Genomic DNA, 23,163 nt, shown 5'->3' on the forward strand with positions numbered 1-23,163 from the left:
GACATCACCTCTCCTCGGGAGGAGGAAGGCGTGGGCACCGGCTGCTCCTCCCTGGGAGCCTGGACCAGGATGTTGCAGGATGAAGACGGTCACCGCACAAAGCCCTGTGACAGCTTGTTCAGGGCCTTGGTAAGCCAGGCCAGGAGGGACACAAGCAGGCTCCTCCACCAGGTCCTCTCTTCAACAAGTGAAAGCCATCGTGGAGCCAGGGACATGAAGCTGTGCCAGAGGAGCTCGAGGGACAATGCGGAGCGAGCAGCTACGGGACAGGGCGAGGATGTTCGGGCTTTCCTCCTAGACAGCGGCATCCGAGATCCTCCCATTCAAGGACGTCTTTGGCTGGAGGCCGTTGTTCTGCACGTGCACCTCTGCTCTGGGCTGTGTCATCTGCTGCAAACGCTGCCCAGGAATGAAGGGAGAAAGTGTGTCAGCCAGGGGCTGGGGGCGGCAGCAGTGGGACAGCCAGGGCATGGCAGCAGCTGAGGGTTGGGACTCCTCACCCCAAGCCTCAGAGGTGACCCTAGTTACAGGGCAAGGGGATGGTGCATGCAGCAAGAGTGGCTCCCCCAGCACCACTCAGCAGTCCTCCAAAAACCTCTGCAAGTCACCTTTGCTTTGGTGCCCCACACGGCACAGCAGCTCCCCCTTTTATCTGGAATACAGGGATCATCCTGATAACACAAGCAAACTGTTAGAGGCAAGAGCAGCTGCAAGGAGGGACTAGAGAGAGCTGCACTGTCACAGGCTTCAGAGCAGACCCATTTTCCAACTACTGTTGATTACAAAGCATTACTAAGTAACTACAGCAGCCTAACAAGGTTATGGTCTGTGCCTTTGATGTAGATCAGACCATCCACCTGCACAAACCTTTGCACAGCAGCAACCCCTATCACCCCGAGCTCATCAAATTGAAAATTGCAGAGTCAAGTAATGTGAAGCAAAGAACCCAGCAAAATATGGAGGGGCAAGTCATTGCTGGAGGCGTGTGGACTGAACGTCAGGAGTGATGAAGAACAGTGAGTCACTTTTGCCGGTCAGGGAGAGACTGATGCTGTGCACTGCAGAAGAGAAGCACAGCCGGATTGAGCCTGACCTGAACAGACATCACTAAGACAAGTAGAACCTCTTTTCAGCAAAGAGAAACAAGCTCCTACTCTCCAATACCACTGAAGTAGCTGTTGCTGGGTGTAGTCCCTGAAATGTTCACTGAGTCGCTTCTATCATTCACGGTCTGGTTTTTTCCCCTCTCACATTCATGCTCAGTAGAATCAAAATGACTTGTAATCTTTCCTGTCTGTCAAAACCACTTTATTCAGGATTGGCATCTAATTTCCCTCCAGCTCCAGCTCTATTACAAATTAATCCAGGATCTGTGCATATAAGAGGCCAAAAACTCTGTCTCTCTGATACCAACACACGAATGCACAGATTAGCCTACTTTCTTCCTGGTGCCATCTGCTGCTCACTCCTGGGCCTACGAATGATTGAGAGGGGTCTGGGTCTCGTGATGTGTGTGGGAATGTTAGAGGAAGAGCCAGACAGGGAGGGTACACATCAGCCACTCACGCTGCTTGCTGGTACTGCTGGTTTGCACAAGATGTGGAGGGGTGGGTGGAAACACGCTCCATGCCCTGGGGTGGCACAGGAGTCCCCAGCTCTTTGGAAGTGCTGGTGTTGCCACTCTTGCTATGTGTATAATTAGTACAAGCCCTTTGTCAGAAGGAGTTGGGCTACTCCTGGGAGACCTCAGGCCAGCTTGGGCTCCCCCAGGTGCTGGAATGTGCTTCCTCCATCTCTAGTAAAACAGGACTGAGCCTAGGCTAAGGGTTGAACTCACATCTGTACTTTCAGGCTTTCCTTCTCCCCTTTTCCAGCTCACATAATGAGGGAATAAGGAACCCTCTTAATATCTGAGAAAGGAGCTACTGCTGGAATTGCTGCTGGCCTTCAACCCAAGATCACCAAAGTGGCTTGACAGCATCCTGGCTTGAGTCCTGCAGGAATGCCAAGGTGGATCTCAACACCAATGACAAGTTCCTAAACCCAGCTTCAGATGAGAGACCAGAACTGAATGCAGATCTGAGACCCCAGACTCGCTCAGTTCCCACACCAGAGCACATCCAAATGGAAGCCTGGGAGGAAGAAAACTCAAATCCACCTGCAATTTGATCTCAGAGGTAGAGAACCTGAAGTTGACCTAAGCCTAGTAATTCCAGCCAAAACATTTCTGAGTTAAACTTTGTTCAAAATACAGCATCAATGAAGTAAGCTCATGGGGTTTAGATGGAGTCTGGTTGCTATTGCAGCTGGGCTGGGAAAGCCATAAATGAGCACCCCTGGGGTGACTTCTTACATCTGTAGTTTGCAGCAGACAGCACCGAGCCAGGGACTTTTTGCACAGTGCTCTCAAGACTGAATGTCAACACTGTAAATAAAATCTTAACAGTAAGTACTAGATATGACATACAGACTCATGATTCACTGCTACATAAAAGCCTGCTCAAATTACTAAAGAAAACGCTTTAAACAACACTAGTGGGTATTGTGGGTCCTGCATAAAACTCTTCCTTTCTTCTTAACCCCTCAGTGACTGAGTGCACTTTGCAGAGTGCATGACAAACTACCACTGTGCTTGTCTCCATTGGTAACAGGTCCCAGTCTGAGACGCTTCAAGATCCCTGCTTGGAGGATGCTGATCTCTCTGCTGAGAATTGTCAAGTAACCATGCTCTCATAGCCAGGGACTGTCAGGAACTTGCATTCCTCTGGCTTAAGAAACCTCAAAGATTTCTTGCCAGTCTCTTCCAGGGCTCCAGTCCCCTGCACCAAAGGGATATTCCAGGGGGGAGGGCTCTCTTTTTGTGATGGTGACAACACAAATCTCCATGAGGAACAACAGACCAAAGTGTAGAGTACCTGAAGGTCTGCCTACATGGCCAGCCTCAGCCAGACACCCCTACCCTAAGCAGAGATCAGGAGTGGTGAAGCTGTTCATACCTGCCGGAGAGTGCCCTTTGAGGTGAAGAAAGAGTACAGCATGTATCCTGGAATCAGTACCATGGAGGACAGAGCCATGAGCCAACCAATGCCTTGTCCCCATGCAGGATAGACGTATTTTCCCAGTGTCAGAGGGGTCATTTCCACCACACTGAAGAAGAACACACCCTGGGAAAAGAGCACCAGACATTGCAGGTGGAAGGCATGCAAAATCAGGGTCCATCCATTCTTTCCTTCGTTATGCTCTTAGTTCCCAACAGTCTTAGAGCAACTGAACAATTCTTTAAACTAGTCTGGGTTCTTTCAGCCCACCAACTGGTATGCTGAAATAAATTCTCCTCATCCCATGTAAAAAGCTGTAACTGGAATACGCCTGATGTCCTTCTTCACTAGGCTACTTAGACAAGCAGTGCTCACACACCAGTTCCTAAGCAAGTTAACAGCATCCTCACAGCTGGCCTCAGGACTCTTCATCCTCCTGTCACTGGCCTTATCCCACCACTCCCTGCACTACTTCTGCTGGAAGGGCAAGAATCAGCAAAGGCCAATTGCTCTACAGTCAATCATCCTGCATTTGCTGATAGCTTTTGCTCTGACAAGCCTGTCAGGGGCTGAAGCTGGAGCTGGAGTAACTAAGGGCCTTCACCAGAACCAATAACAGCTTTTCAAAACAGTAAATTATTTTGCTTATCTTCTGGCACCTCAGAAAGAAGAATGAAGAACTGATGGCCTCATTTAGATTAAAACAATCACCTAGAACTTTTCTTATGGGTGATTAGCCTAGCAGGCAGGGTGAAAGAGGCTCCTGTATCACTTTGCCCATCTCAAGTCTGCCTTGGTCCACCTTGCACCAGCCTGATACTATGTGGAGAATATATTGTTTCCCCTATAGTCCATCCAAACTGAGAGGCCCTTCTTGACCCACACCTGCAGATAAGATGCCCCAGGTCTTACCAGGCAGACAAGGGGTGTGAAGAAGGCCCAGCAGATCTTCCACCAGATGCAAGGCTTGTAGCCAATCATTTCTTCGATGTTCCTGTAAAACCTGTTCACACCTACAGGAAGAAATGAGCACTGAAAAATACATCCCACCTCAGCACCATGGTCAACACATCTTGTCATGACACAGCACAGGCCAGTTACAGCAAGAGGCATGAGATGCATTTTCTGGAGGGGATGGGGTACTGGGACACAAAAGCAAATTCCTGCTAACAGCTTCCATGTTCCTGGTGTCCCCTTGAAGGCCCAGACTAAAGTATCCTAGGCATCTGTCAGTTTGTGCAGAGGTCTTTGTGATGGGCTGGAGAAGAGAGATGACAGCCTTCCACTCCTGATTTTCTGGTATTATCAGTCTAAGCTATTTTCAGTTGCAAAATTGTCATTGGCTTCACTGTGAGAGGCTTTTGAAATAACTCACCGTGGCCATGGAGGAAACAAAGGAACAGGGTGTTCTGGGCTTACCATAACACCAAGAAATTGAGATGGTCTCAAAGAAGACAAGAAAGAGAAGACACATGCCACTGGCTGAGTAGTAATCAAACAGCTTGAAGACATAAATGCCACCCTGAAGAGACAAAACCAGGGTTAAGGCGTTATAGATTTTGATCGACAATATCAGCCATCAGCTTCGATTGCTACAGTCCGTGTCTGTTGGCTTTAATGTTAATTTCCTTGGACAGTAGAGCCAGTGTTGCAATGTTTCTACTGGAGTCTGGTTCCCAGCAGCAAAACTGATGTGCTCTTGCAGACAATTAGCCAGTCTGTTCAGGCATAGCCAAGGGTGAGAAGAAAACCAGAAATTCACTAGGATCTCTTACATTTCTCTGCTTTAGACAGAGTTGCTGAATTTAGTCTGCTCTGCCCTTCCCAGGAGCTTTGCCTTGCCTCCTCATGAACTTTCAGTGCTCCACAAATGGTCTCCAGATCACTCAGCCCTCACCGTCCCTGATGTGAACCTTGGCTTCAGTCCCAGAAGTCCAGGGTCCCAGCAGACTGGGTTTCTTTATGTTATCTTAACCCTTTGCAGCAAGCACTCCCCAGCTTGGGCTCTGTTGGCTTGAGCCCTTATTGCAAATAGCAAAATGTCAAGACAGATTGACACCAGGATAATGGTAAAAAATTATGGAGGCATCCTAAGTAACTCAAGATGTAGCAGTGATGAGCAAAGCCTTTTATTCAGCATTAGGAGAAATGCTGTCACTTCTTCCAAAGTTTTGGTGTTGCTGTGCAATGCCAAAGTGACTAGAAAGGTGTCATGAATGGAGGTACAAGCATGGCATTCTGTACCTGGGTGATGTTGGAGAATCCAATGAGATAAGAGATGAAACAGACCACTGCGATGAAGGTCTTCTTCCTGGTTCTTAGGAGATGAGGATACTCATCCACCAGGGCTGTAATGAACCCTTCCACCGTGCAGAACTATGGGAGAAGATATACAACAAGGACATACACATAAGTAGCCTGACATCACTCCCACCCACATCTAACTTCAGTGCTGAGAACCTCATTGATTTAGGAGCTCTCTGCAGACTCTCACTGAATATAGACAGAGCTAAAAGCACTGAAGTAAAATACTTTAAAATAGCTGAGATAAATCTCTGTCTTTTGCCTCCTGTGAAAAGCCCCTCCTTTCTTCCCACAGACTCTCCGGGGCCTCCCCCCACTGCCCTGCTCCCCCACGCTGCCAGGCTCTGTGTCACAGCTGTGTGTCTGGGACACGTGCTGGACCTTGCTTGCTCTTCCCTTCCCTTCCCGTGTGTGCTCTTCCCAGCCTATGGCAACAGCACTTGTGCTGTTCAATGGTCTAAAACACTCAGTAAGGAGCTGCATTACCCACTGCCCAGTCTCACGTGTGTGTGAATAACTCCAGCATCTCTGACTACCCAGTCCTTTTTCAAGCACGCCACATTAAATGCATGTGGCACATCGAAAGCCCATCCTCACAGCACATCATCTTTCTAGAGGTGGAAATACCTGGATGGCTCATGCAGCAGTATAGAAGGCACAGTACATGTTGTGTGCACCACAGCACATTCCCTGTGAGTGCTACCTTTTCCTGCTAGTTCTGCCTTCTGGTATGAGGGCAGTTTGACCACATATATATATTCAAAATGCATCCTTCCCTCCTATTTCCTGCTAAATTGTGAGATTTACTTTCATATCTCGCTCCCAGAAACTACAGGTAACATACAGCTCCCAGAGACCACATCATGCCTCTAGCAGAAATCCTGGGAATTAATGAGAGCAGCAAATTCCCAGCTTCCCTGGTCACCCTGAGTAAACGTACAAGCCCATGCAATGAAAGTGAAAGAGGTTTCATTGCTCTTGGCAGTCAGAGACCTCACTGTCCCTGAGAAGAAAAAAAAACCCAGAGTGGAGGTGGAGGTATATGGACTAAAAAGCACAGTAGAGGGTTGGAAAGATGTATGGAAGAAAAGCAGGGAGCCTGAGCCATGCCTATAGCTGGGCAGGGATTTTGGAAGAGCTTGCACACCACTGGCTGCTGGGGCTGGCTTCCACGTGGGACACAGCAAGGCAAAGGGCGATGTGCCTGCCCAGGGTTTTATATCCACACGGAAAGCCAGTATTCCCAGAGCTTCAAAGCTCAACTTCTTCAGCTTGAATGTTTAATGAGCTCAGCCTTTTATGTTGGACACAAGAGCCATTAAAGCATCTTTTGCCATTCACGCGTGGGTTAAGCTGCCTTTGTACTCACTGACAGCGAGCTCTTCACCCCATCCCACCTGGCTTGTTGTCTGGAAGAGTCAGGACTGAGCTGGCACCACAGTGTGAAGAGATAGCATGACAAAAAAAAACACTGTCAAAAGCTATTCTTTCCATGTGGATGCACGACCAGGCACCGCTGGAGCCATGGGCAAGGCCAGGAGATCTGAGACCAGAGAGGGAAACGGATTTGGAGAGGGGCCAGGGGTGGTCAGGGTCAGAGGGTGGTGTCCAGCAGAGAAGGAGTGAAGAATATGATGCCTCAGATAAAGGTATGGAGTAAACCTGACAGCCCTTTGGTGCAGGAAGAAGGATCACGTCAGGGAAAGACTAGAGGGAAATACATGGAGGTGGGTGATGAGAAACAGGGTTACAAAGTGAGCTGAAATCTCTTTGTCTCCTATCAAAATCAAGCTGCTGTGTAATGGACAAGGTGGTGAAACAAGTGGTGGTACACTGCTTTTTCTAGCCATAAAACAAGTAATGGCCTGTTTTTTTCACTTCCTGAAATGAAATTTCCTGAAATTTTCATTTATTGAAAATTGCCTCATGCCAGCCTCAGGTTTCAGAAGGGATACAGCCTGGAGAAGGCTCACCTTTCCAGCCCTGTGGACTGTGGCTCCCTGGCTGGCCTGGGGTCCACTTTTCCAGGCCTGCATACCAAACCTTAGCTCCTCACACGAGGTAAGCAGGCATTTCATCTGAGTGCAAACATGCTGCTTTCAGGATTGGTGAGGATCTGGGCATTGGGGTGCCTCCCGTTCTTGCCACTTCAGTCTGCTTTCCAAAAAACTCTGCTTTTCCCCCCAACCTCCTCCAGACACAATTTTTAGCACATACTCTGTTTTTCCTCATGCCTCACCCCATGATATTGTCTCTTTCCTAAGCATTTTATTGCCATTAACTTACCCCTTTTGCTCTTTTTCCCCTTCAAGGCTTAATCATTACACAAAGGTAACGGGTTTGATAATCTGGGTTTGGGAGTCAATATAGGTGGCACCTCAGTCTGTAGGAGAGTCCCTCTCCCACCCTCTCCCAATGTCAAGGGCTTGCCATTCCCTCCTCAGCCACACAGAGCACCCCGACTGGGACCCGTGGATGCGCGGGGAGCTTGACCACAGATGTGCAGCCAGAGAACCACGAGTGGTCTCACTGCTGGCAGCTGGAAATCCTCATGAATAACCCGTGAGAGGAGGCCTCACATGGGACAGACGCAGGCTTGCAGTCACAAGGCTTGCTAGCTCCCCTGAGGAATGAATGCCTGACCTGGAAACCGGCAGGTTAAAAGAAAGCATTAGCATATTACGCAAGAGGGTCTAGACGCAAGAGGAGTAAAGCCCGGATGGATGAGAGCAGAGTGAACATTAAGGCACACGAGCGGCAAGTGGGGGCACAGGAGGGAGGTGCGTGTCCATCAGTGTAGGTCACTCATCCCATTCAAGGAACTCCAGATGAGAAGAGCACCCCGGCAGAAAGAGGCAGATGTGGCTGTGCCGCATCAACGGGAGACTCGCTGGACCTGCTCCCAGCGTCATTAAAGGGCTGGAGCTTGTTGCTGCATCGCAAATACGGATCTCAGCCCGACCTCCCCTCACTAGGCTGGGCTTCCGAGCGCCTCTGCTGTGCCTACAGAGCCGTGCCGTGCCGGTGACAAGGGGCAGCCTCAGCCCAGCAGCCCTGGGGGTGCAGGGTGCAAGAAATGCCCTACGGCCCTTCTGCGCCTCACGGACTGGGCTGCTGACCCAAATGAAAAATGCCTGCTCCCCAGCTGCAAATACCACGGAGAATATGAAATCAGCACATAGCAAAAACATGTTTTCTTCTTTTTTTTTCTTTTCTTTTCTTATTTTTTTCCTTATTTTTTTTTAAATGCTTCAAAATTCACATGGAACTGCAGACATTGTTGCAGCCTATGTTACTTGTTTTATATGCACAAGCTGCCATGCTGTTGCTGGTGTGTTTGAATGAATCAGAGCTCCAGCATGCAGACAGAAAGCTATTTCACGTGTATTTAGCTGTGCTTTTTAAGAGCTTGTTTTCCTTTCGTTTCTGCCCAGCCTTCTCCTCCAGGCAATGACAGCCCCCCCCTAGACTGCCTGCCCTCTGAGACTGGCTGTCAGAAGGGACATGGAGAATTTCAAGGGGTATTTCAGAAGCAAATGCAGCAAATAAATTCCACAGAGTGCTTAGAAGGCTTATTGTCATGCCTTGAACTATTTACTGGCTCTGAGCGAATAATCCATGGAGATAATTTTTATTTTCCTGTAAATGTAGCTTCTTTCAGAACGTTTAGTTGTTATTTGATTTGGTTTTTTTTAATAAATAATGTCTGTAGTAATGCAGACATGAGTTTTATAATGTATTTATGAGAGTGTGCCATCACTGAAAAACAGATTTGGTTGATTAGATTTTCCTGGAAACCAGGTGTGACATTTCAGGAATAGGTCTGAGTGTGATTGTGAACTGGGCTTGGGTTTGTGAATGCTACCTGTAATCCAGGAGAACATCCATTTTGTACTGGTGTTTTGTGCTGTAAGGGAAGAGCATGAGGGCATAAGTGAGGATGGGGTAGGCCAAGGGCAGGCTTTTGCAGGAGCCTTTGATTTTGATGCACTGAACAGGGAGGCACACTGCAGTTCACTGCTTCACTGGGTAGCTACTTTTAAGCTGAATTATCAGAAAAAAAGTATCACCACTTGTAAAAACACAGAGATAATGGAGGTTTTTGTTTGTTCCTAAGGGCTCTGAGGGGGCGGGATAGAGACCTTTTGCTACATCCAGCTGCTTCCCCCTCAACTAAGACTTATTGATGGCAAAGCTGTCCAGGTACTCAGGCACCAGCCTTTCCCAAGGCATGATTCCTTCCTTCTGCCAGAATCTATTCCTGCTCACTTACAAACCAGACCAGGGAGCTGCAGCTCTGCTCGGGATCACTTTTGTCATCCAACACCAACGTCAAAACACTGCACCAAACCACTGTCCTCACACTCGGAGAGAACCCCAGTTCAAACCCTGCATCACTGCTTTTCCCAGCAGAACCTGTCAATGCTGCACCAGAGCACTGGGTCTGGCTGGAGACCAGTACCTTGGGCAAAGATGCTGCCTCTGGCTCCTGGGAGCAGGGAACATGGAGCCCTTCTACCCTTAGGCTATGAAAAATAGCAGAAGTAATGACATCCTCTTGCCTCATGGGAAATGCAGTTTGGTCAAGGTGACAGAAAACTTCCAAGCATCCAAGCTTCTCATAGAACACCAAGAGAGTTGAAATGACCACAAACTACGATCATGCAGGCATGAAATGAAACAGTTCATACTGATTTCCCTTACTTCATGTACCTATATTGGGAGTGGGGGGGAGTCACGTCCTACAAGAACAAAGCAGTTACTACTTGAAAAAAGTATTTTTTTCCTTTTTCCTATGATGCAAAGTATTTTGGCAGGACTAGTTTCCCACTAGGTCTGCTCAGAGCCTGTGAGGTTCAGCTGCCAGGGTGACCCAGCAAGGTGGGGACAGGCTGTGTGCTTGCAAGCAGCACTGGCACTCGGCCACAGGGTCAAAAATCAGTGTGAACGGAGAAAAGCTTGCCAAAGATCCTCTCCTCCTACAGGGAAGTGGTGAATATCTTATAGGGCTGACTGGTTCTGCTGGGCTGCTGGAAGCTGGTCATTGCTCTCATTTTAATGGGCAGCAGGACAAGGACCAGTGCACTGGGAAGTTGCCAGATCCCATCACACTTGCAGTATATGCCTGCATTAGGGAAGAGCACAAAGGTGATGTCCACACAGGAGGTTTTGTTTCATGCAGCTGCATTTCACCACTAAGAGTTAAAAAACCACCCTGCTCTGCACTGTCCAGAGGTGCAGGAAGGGGCACCACCATCATATCTGAAGGTATTTTTGTATCTTACCCCACTTCGTGCCTGGGTTGTCTCACCTGGCTATCCAGACCCAACATCATCAGCATGGAGAAGAAGAGGACTGACCAGAGGGGGACAGGGGCAGCTGTGTGACAACCTGTGGGTAGGCGAGGAAAGCCAGTCCAGGGCCTGTGGTAATGAAAAGAGGGGTGAGCCCATGTTTAAAAAGCATTTGATGGGAAGTCTGAGCTAAGGCCCACGGTTGAACAGAGGGACAACAATCACAGCCAAGACCTGTGGGTATTTGATACAGAAGCTGGGAACACCTGAGCTTTTGCCTGTGACACACCAACCCAGTGGGGTGTACAGGGGTAGGATGAGGAGGCAGCAATGACTGGAGAAACAGTCATTGGAGAAACAAGTCCTGCAAGCAAGCAAGTCATCAAATTATTGCAACCAAATGGAGCTGGAGCATTTTGGAGATACAAAAATCAGAGCTGGTTATAACTTTCCCAGTGCTCTTTTTTTTTTTTTTTTTTTCCCCCATCACAAAATGGTGTTTCTTGAGATAAAAGCTTTCTCTGGGAAGACAGCAATTTCAAAATATGTCTTTGCACAAAAAGACACAGTCCCATCTTGGTTAAAAAATTATTCTGAGATCAATTTCAAGATTGCTCATGAAAAAGGGACTCCATTATCACGTCTACTGAAAACATATTCTCTACAAGAAGGTTCCAGACAGCAAATGGCCTAAATATTTCCCTACAGCAAAATCACATAAAAGTTCAGCACTAGAAGGAGAAGAACACTAAAAGCAGACAGAGATGCCCCTTGCAGCCAGAGTATGACCAACATCAGCCACAGGTGCCTGAGACCCATCTTAGTGAGAGGGTGCTCAAAGAGCATTGCACACTTGGGTGCCAGTCAGGAAAGGCCTGGGAGCATCCCATGCTCACAGAAAAATTGCTTTCACAGGTTGCTGTTGTATTTGAACTGGGTTTCTGCTTACCTGAGGAGGCCAGCTCTGAGACTGACTTCTTTGTGATGTGTGACATGAAGCCAATGATGGAGAAAATAACAAATCCAGCAAATACGCTTGTAGTGGAGTTTATACAACAGACAATAATGGAGTCTCTGGAAGAGAGAAAGAAGGAAGAGAAACCACCTGCAGGTCCCTACCAAGAGGCCAAGAACGGAGGGTGGGGTAAATAAAAGACCAAGCTCTGCTGAGAGCAGGTCCTGTGCCCTGGAGAGGTAGCACAGGTGAGATATGAAGTGTCCTGCAGGCAGGGGAGCCCCTCTATAGAGATCAGAGTGTATCCCCTGGGCTGCGTGTTGGCAGTAAGGGGACAGTGGAAAACAGACACCCCAGACTCACCATGACCCCCTACCTCACCCCGAGCACTCCCCGCCATCCAGGAGGCTGGGAAAGAATCAACCCACCTGTAGACATTGTTGTGGAAAGTGTTGTAGCTCCCCAGAGCGATCAGAGACCCCAGGCCCAGGCCGTAAGAGAAGAAGATCTGTGTGGCTGCATCCATCCAGACCTGTGGAGAAAGAACCGGGAGAGGGAGGGACTCCGTGCTGCAGGTGCATCTCCTGCAGCAGCTCAGTGCAGCTTTGTCTTAGCCTGTGAGGGTCGTGACTGCTTGAACAAGGAACTATTCCAGGATTTTTTCAAATACTTAATATATTTAAGGGAAGTGCCCTTGGAAGACTAACACAGAGACAACTGGGAAATAGGAGCTTTCCTCACTAGGCTACAAACCTCGGAGTCGGAGAGCTTTCTGAAGTCAGGCGTGAGGTAGAAGAGGATCCCCTCCTTGGCTCCTGGCAGGGTGACTCCACGGAATAAGAGGATGAAAAGCATGAAGTAGGGATAGGTGGCCGAGAAATACACTACCTGAAAAAGACCCCATGGGAGAGAAACCCTCAGCCCACCAGTGCCCAGGAGCTTTCCTGCCCACTTTGTGTCACTGCATGGGGCATGTCCCCCTGTGAGGGGGGCAGGCTCCCCAAGCACAGCCACTTGCAGCAGCCTTTCCTTGCATTTGCTGTCTCCCATTCCCATGCTAGTAATGTTTCTGTCTGTTTGAGGTTTCTCCCTGCCAATGATGTGCAAGGACACACTAATCACAAAAGGAGCATGCTGAAGTCTGGATGAAATGCCCAAAGACAAGGGAATTGCACAGGGATAAATTTAGTCCACGGAAGTAATCCCTTTAAGTCATCACATCCTTATTTTGCAGAGCTAAAGCTGGTGTTTCTCTAGACCAATGCATCAAGCAACAAGAGTTGTCTTGATTTCCACACCTTTCTTCTCAGCATTATTTCAGGGACTCACAAGTACACGCCATCCTTCATCACAGGGCCCATACCAGGAATCACCAGGGCTTTGCTGTGGGCTGCGTAGCTAAAACCTGTTTGGGAGCCACTGGGGAAGTTAACAGCTTAGGTGACCTACCCCTGAAGTGCTTATTTCTGATCTCTCCTCTAGATTATTCCTTTCATAATATTGTCCCGCTGCACCACGCTGTGCTCTAAATAACACATCCCAGTATCTCAGCATCACGTTTTCACTAAACTAAGCAATTACCTTTCTGCTGTGCTAGCCTGAAACGATACACAGTGAATAACAACGTGCTTCTCATCTGAAGGTCTCCCACCAATATTGAAAGGGCAGCAGGGAAATTTTCAAACGAGATGGTGAGGGTTTTTTTCACCAAAAGCATTTTAAGAGACCGTGATTTTCAAAAGGGGAAGACCAGAAGAGGTTTTGCTCTCTCAAAATGCTGTCCCAAGGTGGGAAATATAAGTAATCTCTGAAAACAACTTCACAAGCCTCTTCCCAGAAGGACTGAGCGCTCAGACCCGTGACTTTACAGGGAAGAGCTATTCTCTACACTCAGAATGAAAATTACCATAAACATGGTAGCAATTTTAACAACCGTGAAAGGTAAAATGTCAGGAATTCAATAGCATCTACTGTGATTCTGCCTCAAAACACCATAACCTCAGTTATAGGCACTTAAATAAAATTGAGTCTGGAGGACAATTCGACAGCCGAGACCTGAGTGCAGAATGAGGGGCAGCAACGAAACACCCGGCCCTTACACTGTACCTTGCCTGTCCACTCCACACCCTTCCAGATGGAGAAGTAGACCAGGAGCCAGGCCAGGGCCAGCGTGCCAGCCAGGGGCCAGCGGACAGAGCCAGGCTCCCCCAGGCCTCCCGACATCTGGTGCATGTTTCTCCTAGGGATGGGAGACGTTGTGTTAGAGGGGAGTCCAACCCTTGGGGGCAGAGGGATTGGAGATCCCAGAGGTGGCTGCTGGGTGAAGGGTCAGGTGAGGACAAGCACGAGAACCCACAAAACCCTAGAGAGGCCTGAGGTTCATCGTGATGGGATACAGGGAGGAGAAGAGAGGTGGAGTGGCTGTTATCCTCTCTGTCCATCAGACCTGAGGTTGCACAGCGCACCCCATGCCCACCACGGCCAATGGCTGGCTGTAACGCCCTCCTGCCAAAGTTATCCAAGGAAGAGTGCCAAATGGGCACCAGCCACAGTCCTGGTGGGCAGGTACGACTGCGGTGAAGGAGGAGAAACCTGGTGTAGGCAGGCTGTGGACGTACTCCCAGAACTCGGTGACGGCGCTGGTGAGGTTGGTGGTGTCATTCAGGGAGTAGTTGGAGAAGCAGCGGTCGGTGTTCCAAGCATTCCCACAGTTCTGCCACGGCAGGTCCTGCACCGGAACAAGGACAGCAGCGTTGTCATTAATGTTGTATCTCCCAAGGGCAGCACTGAGAAGTGAAATTTGGCTTATTTTAAACTGAAACCCCATTATTTTTTTTTGCAAAGATGATGGACAGCAGCATCGGATGGGCACACCCTTGTAGCCAAAAGCATGAAACCATTTTCTAAAATATGGTAATCTGTGACAAGGATTTTCCAGGAAACAATATCACAGCTTGATTAGGACAGTGCTGTAGCTCTAATAAAATGTTAGCAATTCCCCAGATAGAAAGCCATTTCCAATTAACTGTTGGTAATTAATAGCTACAAATTAAAATGGCTACCGAGAGATATCGTGTTTATAACCATTACAGTTTTTGGCTAGCTTCACTCAACAAGTGGCTGGAATTTATTGCACAAAGAATAAACAGTTTCTTACCTCTCATTTATACTAAAGCTTAAAAAGCAGCATGGCCCTGAGAATGGGGGCTAACGGGTTGTCTACCCGAATAGACTAACGTAGCACAAGCACAGGAGTGAATTTAAAGCTCAATAGATGCTTCATGCTGTCTCTTGCCCTGATTATAAGTAGCACAAAGGGATTCCTGGGCGATGTTTATGCTGTAGGTAGTAGGGGTGTGACGGCAGCACACCACTACAGATTTAATGCGATCAGCTCTGGCACTGTGAGCGGTGAAGCTGCAGTGTCAGGGGCCGTGTGAGCATGCAGGTGGACTCACTCGTGCCGGGCCAAGGCAGCCCAAGAAAGGCAGCTCAGGTATGTCTTACTGTGTAACAATCTCTTTTCCTGAGCACAGTGCACATAGATAAATGCAGAACAGCTATGCTGGGTGATTTCCCTCTGCAGATAAGACCTGGGGCTCCAGCTCAACAAAGCTCTAAGAAGATGTTTGTATCCATCACTATTCATCCACAACCATTGACCTCTTCAGAAATATTATCTGTGTTTTAAGTGTTTTGTGGCATCAGTGCCTTTAAGTGCTGCCTTCATTGCTCCACCTGAATAAGCTGATTCCAGGAGACAATGCCTTCTAAGGTGCTGGCTTGGCAGAAGGGTGGCTGTTGTAGGGGTGGGGGGGAAATTCCGTGGACACCCAGGCTGTTCCAGGCTGTTCCACCCACACGGTGATTTCACTGAAGACTTGCTAACTGCACTGAAGTAAAGGCAGTGGCTCAAGAAGTGCCGCGCTGCAGCCCTTCAACCAAGTGCTCTGCACATCAGAGGAGCTGCACAGCTCTTACAGGGAGAGGCAGGCTGGGGGACAGTTTGTGCTGCTCCATTTCCTCTGAATTTCAGAGGACAGAAACTGCAGAAGGGTCCTATTATATATTAAGCTTGGCTGCTATTACAGTTCAAAGTACTCCTAGTCAAATTTAGGAGGGATAAGGACAGAAATTAGCCTAGTTTTTTTATTTGTACCTTGGCTCCTTTCGGGAATTTGGAATTATCTCTGGTAAAAGAAAACGTCTTGAGCCAAATACCTGCACCTGCCTGTGTACATATGAGCACTGTCAGCAGCTGGGTCTGTGACACCCAAATGTACCAAAGCCTCATCTTGCCCAGGGATGGGTTCCTCTGGGGCAGACCTTTGTTCATTTGGGAATCCTCTGAGGCTGCATCTATTCATCCACAAACAACAAGGTTGTTCTAGATCCAGGAGCCTACAGCAGTACAGTACTGGGGGTAGCAGCACAGTGGGGAATGCCAAACGGAATAATTTAGCAAAAGTCTTGATAGGTATTTTAAATTCTGTTGAAACAAAAAGTAAAACTGGATGTACAGCATCATAACAGCATTTCATGCTTATATCTAAATTAAATTTTAAAAGATCCCATTTGAACCATGCAGTTGTTGTCTTTAAGGCTGCAGGTTGTTCAGAAGTTATGTTAAGGAACCTTGTCCCAGTTTCTGGGCTGAAAGTAATCATTCAGCTACCAAGAAGTTGATATGGGGTATGATTCTAACCTTCTATGGTAGAAGACCCTGCTATGGGAGAGGAACCCACTAAAAACCATACTGTCAAAGCACATGCTAAGAGAACATCACAAGCAGACATCTAGATACTTTCTGAATCATTTTCCCAGCAGAAAAAAATCTCCCAGATTTCATTTATCAAGGAAAGTGTGAATAAGAACTAATTAAGGTCAGGACTAAGTCCTAGGAAATAAGAACCTGTTGTAACAAAACCAGTTATGGAAATGTGCAGCTCTAGAAATACAACAGGGTCACAGGGTGTGTTTTAAAGACTGATGTGAGCGGGGAACAGTTCTCAGAGAGGAGATGGGACCATCCCCTCCAGAGGACCATCCTCTTTAGAGGCAACATCAGTACCCATCAACACTACAAAACTGCCCCCAGGGTTGATGAACCTCTTCAGAGAGGGTCCAGCAGGTTGTTGACAAGGGCTCTTTGCACAAACTGCAAACAGCTAGTGCCTGTTTTGTGGCATAAACCACTCAGCCCCCACAAAGCAGGAGTGAGGACCCACAACACAGCCAATGCCGTGCTGCAGATACACCTGTGACTCACCGCAGTGAAAGAGTTGAAGAGATAGTAGAGAGCCCAGGCGATGATGACAATGTAGTAGATGTTCAGCCAGAAGGAGAGAACCATAGCTGCCAGTCCCACTCCTGCAAATGAAGGCAGAGAGCAACTTCAGTCCAGGTCTCCAGTACCCAAGTGAGTTCATGGACACCACAGAAAGTTTTTTGGCAGAACCAGAAAAAGTAAATCAGCTCATCAACAGAGGGTGTGCTACAGTTGCACTCTGAGCTGGTCAGCAAGGGAGGCTCATTCCCTCTCCTTCCTCACCCGCCCATTTTCAGAGGGAACAGTGCTACCTTTCAGGGTACTACAGGTTCTTTAGGGACAGAGCCCCATGAAAACAGGATCTGGTCACTTCCCTGGCAGAATCACACTGTCCCACATTCAAGGCATTTCTAAATCACTGCTGGTTTCTAGAAAACAAGTACTCCAGGCACGGCAACAGGTTCACGTCCCCTCTTTACACCTCTCTCATGCAATTAAGGTAAGCCTACATAGGGAGGCTTGGAGCAACAATGGGTCTTCTGCAACCAGAGCCACTCTATCACATCCCATACTGCTCATGAAGTGCCTTGTCACCACACAAGACTGTTCAAACAGAGCACAGTGATGTTAATAACTGCAGACATCAGAGTCAAGGACAGTTGGATAATGACAGAGGGGAAAAAACACTCCCCTCACTTGCCACCCCATCCCAGAGCCAAGGGATTTGTTGATTTGCTCATCAAAGCTTTAATGGAATCTGTAGTTACCTGCCATTGCTTTCACAAACACACAGTACCTTTAAACATGGGTGCCAATCTCCAGACTCCCAGTCCGCCGATGGAGGTATATTGGCCCAGAGCAGTTTCCAGAAGGAAGAGAGGAATCCCAGCAAACACCAGTGTCAGGAAATAGGGGATGAGGAAGGCCCCTGAAAGAAGGAGCAGTGTTATCAAACAGCTCCCCCTTTTACTGTGAAGCAAATGCCTCCAGCTGGGGTTTCTGGCTCCACAGCACCCATGTGATGAGGAGCAGCCTTGCCCAAAGATGACAGTTTCCAACTGGAGTTGTTGTGTTCTGTGAGTCTCCCTCTGAGATCTCCACTGCTTTACCCTTATCTGTTCCTATCACAATGGGTATTTATGTACCATGTGTACATCTACACTGGCATCACTAGCTATGCAATGCCAGTCTCACTTTGTTGTTAGCTATGCTAAACCCAATCTGACAACAAACCCAAAACTTGGACACTGACATTGATAACTTGTTCTTGTTGATGCTTTCTGTCTTACCTGCACCAGCTCCCAGTTCTTCACTTTGAGGGAAAAGTGCACAGGAATATCTGGGATTGGCCACTGCTCTTTTTTTAGAGCTATTTCAGTCTTTTAAGAAAACTGTGACTAAGGCTGTATTTTCTCTTATAACAGGGTTATATTCCTAGCTAGCCATGTTTTAGATTTTACCCTTAAAATTCCTGGTAAAACTATTACTCTTCTCTATGGCCCTATAGAAATCCCATCACTACAAATGCGGTAGTGCAGCCGTTCCCTAGAGGTATTACTGGCACCCAGTTATAAGAAGAGTGAATAGAACAGGAGAGCCTTGCTGTGTGATTTGAAGGCTGTACATGTCCAGGTCATCCTGACATTTAGGACCTGGGACAAAGCTCATTTTCCACCTTTCTCATGCATGTGCTGGAGCATGCCATCCTCCCTGAGGAAGACAAACTCTGGCTGGGGACTGAGTGGGGACACTCAGTTTGCTCGGGAGCAGCTGGCCGTGTCCGGGACGGCACTGGTTTCTGCACTAGCCGAAGGGCTGAGCTGTCAGTATGAGTCTTCTTCTCCAGATAATAATGGGAAAGCAAACACGGAGCCAGAGAGCAAAGCCACTCTGGAGAGCTGCAGCCCAGCTTGCACCTGGCAGAGCCAGGCTCCAGCAGCTGCTGTCTGAGGGTAGGGATGCAGCGAGGCACAGCCAGGGATGCTGGCTCAGGGGACACCCAGCTGGGGACGCCTGCCTGCCAAGCAGGGAGCTGAGCCCAGCTGGGAGAGGCAGGTGCCAGCACCCAGCATGGGAATCCGTGGGAGGCAGCATGCAAGAGGAGCTGGCAGTGGGTGGTAGGGAGGAAACACTCTCCGGGCCAGCAGCTCGATGACCATGAGCCTGAATCACAAGCTGGCATGGAAGCACAGGCTCCCAGCTTCACCAGCAGCCTGACGGGGAGGAGAGAGCAGCTTTGAGCAGCGCTGCACGCCAGCATCCTCCCTTGTGTTCTTGCTGGTCACCACAGGCTGCAAGGTCCACTCCCCTAAGAAGCCCTGCAGGAGGACATGGATGCTGCCACCCTGCCACTGTGGAGTTTGGAGGCTGAGCTTATCAGCAGTGCAAGTGCCTTCCTCGCTTCTGTGCAAGCAACTAATAAAATTTGGCCACAGCCCTGATAATCCTGCATTTCTCATCCACAGCAGGCCAGGAAGGTTTGTAGATGAAAGATTTTATTAGACTATTGAGGGAAAAAAAATAACAGATAAGCTTTTGGACACAGGTCTTTTGTCCTGGCCCAATAAAAATTCTCGAGAATATTGGAAAATCTGCAAACCAGGACACGGGTAACAGCCCCAGGTGCTGTACATCCAGAGTGGAAATCAGTTCTGAAATTCGTACCTAAAGTCTGCAGGCCTGTGCCTAAATCCTTGGCACAGAGAGAAAGCAATGGTCTTTAATCTCTGGCCCTGGATGAGCTACTAAAGGTCTGGTTCAGATCCCGAGTCTGCTACAAATGTTGTGTGTGACCTTGTGAGTTGCCGCAGCCCATGGAGTCAAAGGGGCGTCGCCACCGGTCCTGCCCTGCCTGCTCAGAGCACTGACCCTTGGAGGCAGGGAAGGATGCCTGGCACCCACTGAGCAACCCCAAATCTGCCTGCAGTCTCCAGCTCCTAAAGCCATAAAGCAAGGAATAACAATTAATCCTTAAACAGGGAACACTGCCCACGAATCAGAAGTTGAGCATTACAGGATGTTACATGCTGTTGCTTCCAGGCTCAGTGTGCAAATGAGGAACGCACGATGCTTATTTAAAGAACTGCTTTTCTCTCGTTATTCCAGCTCAGGATCTCACAGACAATTTTTAGCACGTACTGAGCCGCATTTAGAGTGATTTTGGAGTCCGGTAAAACCCTGTTGAGATCAGAAGGACTGCATGAGGTTAGAAATCGGTGTGGAGGCTGGAGCGTTAGGCACAGCTGGGCACATCCAGCTGTGTGCGGAGCCAGCGGGGAGCCCAGGCATCAGCTTGGGCGAAGCCTGCCCCCCGCAGCGGGCTGGGCTGCCGTGCCCCGGGCTCCCTGCGCCGACCAAACCAGCCGTGAGCCGATGCAACGTGACAGCGGCAAGTGAGACGACAATATTTCCATTCAGTTCAATTTGCCTGTGCGTAATGGAAGCAGCCCACACGGCCGCGGCTCTGAGCAGCGCACATGCAGGACGCTAAAATTAGAGTCCCACCCACGGTCTGCTCTGCTCTGCTCCGGAGGCGCCTCCGTCGGGGCAGAGCCAAGGCGGTGCCCACCCGATCGCGAATCAGATGCCGTGCGACCCTGCCTCGCATCGACTCGCGGTGACGCTTTCGTGCGTCAGCTCTCCCGCCTGTCTCCGGCATCGGCAGCCTCCACTTGCCGCTCATTATTGCCGGCTGCGGGAGCAGTCGCGCCTGCGAACAGCCAGACCTGCTGGGGGTGAGAGGAATGAGGGATCCGGCAGGCGAGGCAGGGTGTTTGGGAGGTGGCAGGCACCAGTCCCCTCCCTTTCATCTGTCTGGCGTTCCTGCTCACAGCCGGCTGGTCCCTCTGCATGCCTGCAGGTGCCAGGGCAGAGATCACCCTGTGTGCCATTGCTCATGCTAATAATAGTGCTCCACACCTCCACAGCACCCTCTGTCCTAGGTTCTCAGCTGATTTTATAAATAGGGCTGATTTTAGCTTCACAGCACCCTTCATCTAATTATAGGTATTGTCATCCCCACCTTTATGTGTGAGGAGACAGCCGCGGGCATCACAGATCCAGTGTGAGAGTTGAGATGACGCAGCAGCCACAGGGCAGATACTGGCTGGCACTGCTACTTAGCCACGGGGCTAATGTTGTGTGAGGAGGGCTGGCAGTCAGGTGCCAGAGTGTGGCTAGATAAAGATGACAAACCCACGCCGTGGCTCTGGCACTGGTGGCACAGGTTCCCCTAGGAAGGCCTGGCTGATTCCCATAAACCTCACTCAGCTCAGTTGCATATTTATGCCTCTGCACAAAACCCAAAGAAGATGTGGATGTCCCATCCCTAAAAGTGTTCAAGGCCAGGTTGGATGTGTCTTTGAGCAACCTGGTCTAGGGAAAGGTAGGTGGGAACTATATGATCTTTAAGGTCCCTTCCTCTGGTTCTAAGATTCTATGAAAACAACATACTTCATTAAAATCTTGTCAAAATTGATAAATGTCTGATCTCCTGCTGGAACTCACTCCACATGCTTCAGAAAAAGGTCTAAGATACCCTGAAATGCCATGGAGTTACATGGGCAGACTGCCTCAGGGAGCTAGACCCTTCTCTTTTCCAGGGTTGGAGGAGAAGAGCATCCTACACCACCTAAGACACGAACAGCAGAAGTGGATTTGAGTCATGAGAACCAAAGGCAAAAGGAAAATAAAAATAATGGGGAGAAGAAGCATGAGAGGAGACCCTCAGAGCAGCATGAATGCATGTGGTACCAAGGACAAGGACTCTGGGCAAGGAAGAGCTAAGAAGGAAGCAAAGAGCCATGTGGGAAGACTAGCAGGTGATACTAAAATTATATGTACAGCCTGAAAGGGGAGAAAAAGGCGTTTGGACTTGTGTAGGAAGACTGAGGAATGGTTCAAGGAAGTGAGCAGCTCTTCAAGGTGGGGAAAGAAGGTTATTTTAGTAACAGGCACAAACAATGGGAGAGCTGGGCATAGAGTGAGGAGAAGAAGAGCCTCTGTTCTACTAACACAAGCCCATACTACCCTCCCAAAAAGCATCTCCCTGGTAAGGCTGAAGAAATAGCACCATTTTGGAGAGGAGCTGAGGTACAGAAATTTATTTTCTGACTTGATCCAAGACATGCAAAAACTCTGTAGCTGGGCAGGGAGCTGATGTCCCAGATCTCTTGATTTCTAGCCCAGCAGTGTTTCCCCATCTGCCTGCCTTTCTCTGGCCTTCCAATGGTTTGGCAAAGCCTCAGCAGATGACTGGTAAGGAAAGGATGTAGTGGTGCAATAATAAAGAGAATTAAAAGTAGCTAGTGTTAGCTGTCTGCAAAAGAAGGCACTGCTACCAGATGCATCCCACTGTAAGTGGGATCTGCATCCTTTGCCACCTGCCTTCTTTCTTATGGCCTCTGTTTCCCAGACATTAGGATGGAGATGATAACTGTGACCCTTCTTACAGCACTCTAGTAAGTCAAAGCTCATTTCCTTCCATAGATGATGACACATCATTATGTGTATGTGTACATAAATACATGTTTGTATATATGTCTACACAGCCCTGCTGTGGTCCATGCAAAGCTTCTAATCAGAACTCCTCAGACATGTAACCCAAACTCACATCCAAAACTGTTATCCCCTGAGGACACACCAGGCTGAGGAGAACCCCACCATTAGCAGGTTTCCCTGGGAGCACCCCAGCATCTAAGCTGGGTGCCTATGTGCACAGTCCTCCTTGTAAATAAATGAGGACAGCTCTCAGCTGGAGGACCAACCCAGACACACCAAACCAAAGCCTGTTCAGGGACAAGGCTGCTCAGGGATGAGTGCAGGCACGGTGCGTTTCTCTTACCTCCTCCATTCTTGCCACAGAGATAAGGGAAGCGCCAGACATTGCCCAGACCGATAGCGTAGCCCACGCAGGAAAGCAAGAAGTCAAATTTCCCCTTCCAGGAACCTCTGTCTGGGAGCTCCTTCTTCTTCTTCTTGGTGCCCACAACCTCAGGGGTGATGGGCTCTGGCTCCTCCAGGGCTGCCTGCTTCACCTCGGAGGGAGAGTTCAGCTCCACAGAGGGGTTGTCCATCTTGCCCATGGTGACTCAGATGTGTGGCCACTCTCGCTGAGGGGCTGGAGGAGCAGCAAGGGCAGCTTCTGCCTCGGCCGAGCACGGGCGAAATGGGAAGCACTGGGCAAAGCTCCTGATGAGAAAGGAGAGAAACAATCCTGTGTCAGTGTAGTGGACTTAGGGGAGGGTCTTGCTGGGTCTGAGGCGGACTCACTGGGTAGACTGGTGCACATCAGTGCAGCCTATC

At 48.9% G+C, this 23,163-nt stretch overlaps 1 protein-coding gene across 1 annotated transcript; it reads right to left on the reverse strand.

Annotated features, from left to right (window-relative positions):
- Positions 1-294: 294 nt before the first annotated feature.
- Positions 295-22,943, reverse strand: LOC126645141 (sodium- and chloride-dependent GABA transporter 1-like). Its single transcript, XM_050325204.1, is given in 15 exon segments — positions 295-399; positions 2,997-3,164; positions 3,951-4,051; positions 4,458-4,560; positions 5,283-5,414; positions 10,654-10,712; positions 10,715-10,765; positions 11,586-11,710; positions 12,020-12,123; positions 12,345-12,479; positions 13,698-13,830; positions 14,210-14,319; positions 16,861-16,961; positions 17,657-17,788; positions 22,703-22,943. Coding segments are annotated over 15 exon segments (1,800 nt in total).
- Between the last annotated feature and the right edge of the window lie 220 nt (positions 22,944-23,163).

Source organism: Myiozetetes cayanensis, unplaced genomic scaffold (genome assembly GCF_022539395.1).
Source record: "Myiozetetes cayanensis isolate MyiCay16 unplaced genomic scaffold, myiCay2020 scf3, whole genome shotgun sequence".
NCBI classification, from domain to species: domain Eukaryota; kingdom Metazoa; phylum Chordata; class Aves; order Passeriformes; family Tyrannidae; genus Myiozetetes; species Myiozetetes cayanensis.